This window comes from Poecilia formosa, unplaced genomic scaffold (genome assembly GCF_000485575.1).
Source record: "Poecilia formosa unplaced genomic scaffold, Poecilia_formosa-5.1.2 Scaffold2, whole genome shotgun sequence".
NCBI classification, from domain to species: Eukaryota; Metazoa; Chordata; class Actinopteri; order Cyprinodontiformes; family Poeciliidae; genus Poecilia; species Poecilia formosa.
The window spans coordinates 6,759,715-6,765,748 of NW_006799941.1; the positions used below are offsets into that span (position 1 = coordinate 6,759,715).

The window sequence follows — 6,034 nt, forward strand, 5'->3', positions numbered from 1 at the left end:
GATAGATAGATAGATAGATAGATAGATATAGATATAGATATAGATATATATATATATAGGCTGGACTATTAAAAATGATCACAATAAAATAAATACATATGATAGTTTGTGGTTCTAAAATGACAAAATGTAAATAATTATGATAATAGAAAATGAATCTGCAAAATCTATACAAGAAATCTTTGTCAAAATGGTCTTATTAAATATTAACTCTGGCATTGTTTGTAAAGTTTTAATTATACCAAGTAGCTTCACTTAGTAATGCAAAATTAACCAATGGTAAAAAATTGAAAGGTAAGGTTACTCACGTTGTACGTTGATGAACAACCTGTCACTGTAGTGAGAACATGATTCAGACTGACCAGGGAAGCAGCAACTCAATTCAACCTTAGCGGGTGCAGAACGTTTTGCCATCTGCAGCAGCTCAGTTCCAGTAAACGTCTGGTTGCAGGAGAAGTCCTGATTTGCTCCTCCACTTACAGTGTATAAGAGACAGCGTGAACTACGCCGACCCTCACAGGTCAGGATAACTGAGGCCGTCTCTATGATCGCTGACCGACTCGCTGATAACTTAACTGGAGGAAAACCTGAAAGACGAAACATTAAGTCAGATATTAAAAGGAAATAATGTCAAGTGAATTTGATCATTTATGTTTTTTATCACTGACCTTCAGCCCAGAACCCATGAAGGGAACCTACTGGGGAAAAAGTCACAGATTAAAATAAATCTTGTTTAAGTGTAAAAAAAATAAATAAATAAATAATCTGGTTTATATACATTTTACAAATCTAGATTGATAGAATATAAAGGACAACTTACAGATGAGGATGATACAAATCATATTTGTTGCCATGATGGAGGAAAGACCTTCAAACACCAGTGAGCAGAGATGAGACTGTGAGGCTCACATGTTGGTTTGACTCGTTTCATTGCTCTAAAAAGGAAAACCACAACACACCTCAGAATATATTAACAGCATTTGAGAACCCACAGAGAACTGAGAGGCCGTTCTATAAAAGTATAACACATGTAGGTGCTGCTGACCTCAGCGGAAACTAACAACTGTGCAAACATGAGTCTCTATTGTCTTACTTAATGTTGTTCAAGTTACGATTCATAACCAGATGTAACAGAGGAAGACAACATTCTGAACAGCAAACGACTAAAACAGGCTCAATAAATTGCAATATCAAACAATTCCCATAATATTTGTGCTGTGCATCAAAAATGTGCATCCTTGGGCTGCCACCTTACTGTGGTGGAGGGGTTTGAGTGTCCTAAGGATCCTAGGAGGCAGACAGGTCCTAGGTGAGGAACCAGACTAAGTGCAGCCTGAAGACCCCTAATGATNTCTGCAGGAAAATGCCATGGAGTGCGGCTCAGCCAGTCGCCTCTCCAGCTGCCTGGCGGTAAATCTGCTGCCTCTGATCGCAGCGACCGTCAGCAGGTGACCATGAGCTGCACGTCTGCAGCCACATCCACCAGAAGACGCTTAGAAACACTTAGAGAACGTGACTGATCAGAACCGACTTCGCTCTCCTCTGCAGCAGACATTACTCTACTAAGACTCTATTAGGTCTTTATCAGTAGCTCTGAGGCTCACATCCATTTCTGCAGAAAACACAACATAATGTGAACTATAAGAGTGTGTGCTTGGTGAGTTTGCTCTGCTCACTGCAAATCACTACACTGATAGTTTGTCTTGCTCTGAATGTGTGCTGAATTAATGGGAGGGGAAAAATGTCAAAGTCTGAACAAGTCCACTGTGCAAAAGAAGATATTATGTGTGTTTCATTGTCATGAGGAAAAAATAAAGGAATGTAAAATGCACTTTTGTGAGCTATGGAAAGAATAAGGAAACGACACTTTTTGGCTATAAATCAATGAAAATAATTTAATGTGCAATTGTTTTATTTCCCTGAATATTTTAGTTGCTTTTCTAACAAAGTATCTATTGTTAAAAAATATCATTTATAAAAGATAGTAAATAAAAATGTTATTTGAACGGTTCTGCCAGTTTCTCTTCAATTAAAGTGAGAGAAGTTAAAAATGCATGATGAAGATGCCGTGTGTTGAAGAATGTTACATTTATATATTCAGCCATAATTTGTTGAAACGTCCATGTAATCTTAACCATGTGTCTAAGAAAAGAGATGAATAAACCTAAAGAAATATTTTCCTTCTTTACGCATTGTGCTGCTTCCTCTTTGTGCCTTTGTGTGTCAAGTTTACATATAAATGTTAAAAAGACAAAAACAAACCAAATCATAACAGAGAAAGGGAAACAAGCATGGTTGTCTTGAACAGGGAACTGGTTTAAAATGTATTGGCGAAACACAAACGGTTGTGTCTCAGAAGACGTAACAGCATCACATGGGAGAGTCAACGTTCGATTGCAAAGATATTGGGCTGACCACCGGTGGACTGGAAGACAATGGTAGTCTGCAGCAAGGCCATTTGCTGGGGTGTGAAAGCAGGAGGACCTGTGTGAATACAACAAAACAACATTTTTATAATACTCCAATAACAACTACAAACTCAGATTTAAAATAAAAAGTATATAAGAAGCAGGACATCAACTTATACATTGTTCATAGAGGAACTCCAACTTCCTATCAGAAAATATAAGCAGCTCACCTGTAGCAGAGTCAACTACAAGAATGTAGACCACTGTTTGGTAGACATCTTCATCCCCAACAGGTAACGTTTTCTGGGTGATTGAGAAGAAGTGATGTAGAGTTCAAATAAATACACAAATTAAATGTGGTGGTATTTAAATTTTTGCCTGTATGCTCTGGAAAAAATGAAGAGCCCACTGCACTGAACCCCATTGAAAACCTCATGATTATTCCCCCAAATATTGATTTCTGAACATCAGTATTGTTGTTTCTAAATGAATATGAACTTGTTTTCTTTGCATTATTTAAGCTCTGCTCGGCATCATTTTTGTTATTTTGACTATTTCTCATTTTCTGTAAAGAAATACGAAATTTTTGCTTGGAATTTGAGAGACATGTTGTCAGCAGTTCATAGAATAGAAAAACAACGTTCATTTTACTCAAACATATGCTTATAAAAAGTCAAATCAGAGAAACTGATCATCTTAAGTGTTTTTGTTTTTTATGGATAAACTCAAAAGTATACATATTTTTACCACTTCTCCGGGTTTTCCTGAGTCCTCTTGTTCATCTATAAAGTGTGAAAGAAGAACACGAATATAACAACTTACTCATTATCTGCACATGTTAATGAGTAATCTGCAAATGATTGATTCAATGACATAAAATGCTTGCTTTTTTTTTTTTTTTTAAAAAAGACATTGTAATCTAATTGTTCTTAGATTTTTGCAAATGCATAGAACTTGGTGCAGAAACTTTTTCAACAAGCAGAGGGATGAGGCATTTTCTGTAGTTGGTCACCAGATTTACAGGTTTCACAGAAAATCTCTAAACCCACATTGATGGAGAAGATCCAGAGGAGGACGCTAATTCAGTGGAAAGGTGTGCTTTGTTTACATAAAAAGTTAAGGTCAAAAGTATCTGTAATTATTTCACTGATTTGTTAATTATGGGGACACAGTCTGTCTGTGGGATGCAAAATTCTGGCAAAGAGGTAAGTGATGACGTCCTTTTTCCATTAGTGGCATCCAAATCTTGTTTTGCTTTTTATTTATTTATTTTTTATTTCTGGACTTTTGGTTGATATTGTGTCTCTACATATATAAAAGTGAGCAGTGCATTGCTTTGAAAATACATCATTTTTCAAAGCTGAAAATGGTGTATCGCTTTGCATCTAGCAAATAAATGCACCACTAGCAAAACTATAAATATGAAATAAGGTAAAATAAATATGTTCTCACCAGTTATTTGGCAAATCACGACTGTGAAAAGCAGCAAAATGATGCCGAGGACTGATCCAAAACCAGTAATAGCCACAAGTAATATTTTCAGAATCAACAAATCTGTTGAAAAGATACACAGTCAAAATAAGTCAAACTAGACAAAAAGCAGCTGTATGGCATGTTGATGCTATAATGTTTATGTTTTTACATAAACATTTTAATAATTACGCAAAAACATAACACATAAGTAAAAAAATTAATAAAATGACTGCCATTAAAATTTAATTCAAACTGGATTTAATAAAATGTTAAAGTTTCAGTTTATGTTCTGAAGTTTATGTGAACACATGTTTACCTGGCAATGGTGCAGATGAGACTTTATCTACAGTAAAGCCGTCAGTCGGATTATTGTTTGATTCTAAAAGGAGATAAAAAATATTCACATGAATGAGGATATTATTTACTTTTATAATATTTCTAGTTTTAATGCAATACAGCAATTAAAAAAAATCAATCATTGTTCATAAAAGTGTGAAAGGAGAGGAGAGGTCAAAGTGAAACCAGAATGACACCTGTTCTGCTTGTGGGTCTAGTTGAAGTTCTGCTTGTGGGTCCAGTTGAAGTTCTGCTTGTGGGTCCAGTTGAAGTTCTGCTTGTGGGTCCAGTTGAAGTCTGACTGGGAATGAAGGTTGTTAAATCATTTTTCTTCTCTGCTTCATCTGAAACAAATAATTGCAGCAGAATGTATTTTTGTAGTATCATCATGTTGGGATTCAATAATCAACAGATGGTCACTTACCTTGAATGAGGATGGATGATGGATTCCCATATTCAGAAAGCACCTGTCCGGGTTCAGCTCTGTACCGACAGTTCACTTTAAGATTAGCAGGAAGCCTTCGACTTTCCATGTTTACCATCTGTAGCAGTTCAGCTCCTCTTAGCGTCTGATGACAGGAAATGCTTCTCTCAAGTCAGTTTGATTCAAACAGAATGTATAAATAACACATAGAGACAGAAAAAGATGAAGGAGCCGCGCAGGTCAGTGTGACTGTGTCCGTTTCTGTGATCACTGCTGGATTCACGGTAAATTCAGGTCCAGGAACAGCTGCAAAATAAAAAAAACAAACTTACTTTTGTGTGCTGTCAAGCTGAAATAAGACGGGCAACATCTCTAAAATGTCTCTAAACTCTGGCATCCATCTTGGTTCACATCACTGCAGTCAAATGTTTGGGTTGAACTTGGTGATGTGAGGCTTGGATGCAGCTGTGACTTTGTAATAATCTAAGTAACAATAAACTCAGATTATACAAATAAAACAACTGAGCTTGTTACACAGCTGGCTTCCTATCATGGCACTAGAAGCAGTCTGCAGGGGCTGGAGTTTTTACTGCCATAAAAATGGTCTAGTGTGTCAAACTCAAGGCATGTGGGCCAAATCCGACCCACCATAGATTTTTATGTGGCCCGCTAGATTTATAGACTAAACACTAAGTGTGCTTAAATATTATGATATCAATCAAATCAGTGCAGTTTTTATCTATTTACTGCCAAATTACATCTATCAGTTCCTCCAGTTTCTTGAGAATTATTGTGAAAATTCACGCAAAATTAACAAATCCCCACACTTTTTTGCACTAATACATAATTGGGAGTTTATTGCAGATTTTTCTCAAAAGTTGTGAAAAACTTTCTTACTTGTACTAAACAGCTGCTTCAGCCTTAATTGGTGTCAGATTATAATCCACAATCTATACAGCGAGTAATAAAAAGTCACATTTACGGTCACAAATTAGCACAAATATTTCCAAATTAGTACAACACGTTGAATTTGATTGCAAAAAAATCACAAAAAGTATCATAAAATTCTGGAGGGACTGAAAAGATGTTCAATAATAGTATTTAATTTTAAGAATTAATTGATATTTGAAAAGTTTGTGAACAGGTTTGATCAATACATTCTGGCACAACCGGCCCTTTAGGAGCATCTTGATTTGGCCCAAATCAAAAGGTTTGACACCCCTGGTCCAGAGGGTTCAACCAACAGTTCAGGTGATATTTTGTATTAAGCAACCCAGCGGTTTAATCTTTATTGGTAAAAAAAAAAATACTTACATATATCATTTTCACTTTCCAATTATTCACCATTTAGGCTGGTCTATAAAAAAACCACAGGAAAATAAATACATATGAA

At 35.9% G+C, this 6,034-nt stretch overlaps 1 protein-coding gene and 2 long non-coding RNA genes across 3 annotated transcripts in view; 1 reads left to right on the forward strand and 2 right to left on the reverse strand.

Moving 5' to 3' along the window:
- Positions 1-2,188, forward strand: part of LOC103138503 (voltage-dependent calcium channel subunit alpha-2/delta-3-like) — a 41,466-nt gene extending 39,278 nt beyond the window's left edge. Inside the window, exon 38 of the mRNA XM_007552713.2 lies at positions 1,360-2,188. Within this exon, the coding sequence (XP_007552775.1) occupies positions 1,360-1,452 (93 nt within the window). The 3' untranslated portion in view covers positions 1,453-2,188. The remainder of the gene's footprint in view (positions 1-1,359) is intronic.
- LOC107836346 (uncharacterized) lies at positions 105-989 on the reverse strand. The gene is made up of 3 exons (XR_001662231.1): positions 821-989; positions 669-698; positions 105-587 (listed from the first exon to the last, which is right to left on the reverse strand). It is a non-coding gene; the product is annotated as an uncharacterized LOC107836346 (long non-coding RNA).
- A 2,015-nt stretch (positions 2,189-4,203) lies between the features above and the next one.
- LOC107836348 (uncharacterized) lies at positions 4,204-5,118 on the reverse strand. The gene is made up of 3 exons (XR_001662234.1): positions 4,642-5,118; positions 4,415-4,561; positions 4,204-4,260 (listed from the first exon to the last, which is right to left on the reverse strand). It is a non-coding gene; the product is annotated as an uncharacterized LOC107836348 (long non-coding RNA).
- Positions 5,119-6,034: the final 916 nt, after the last annotated feature.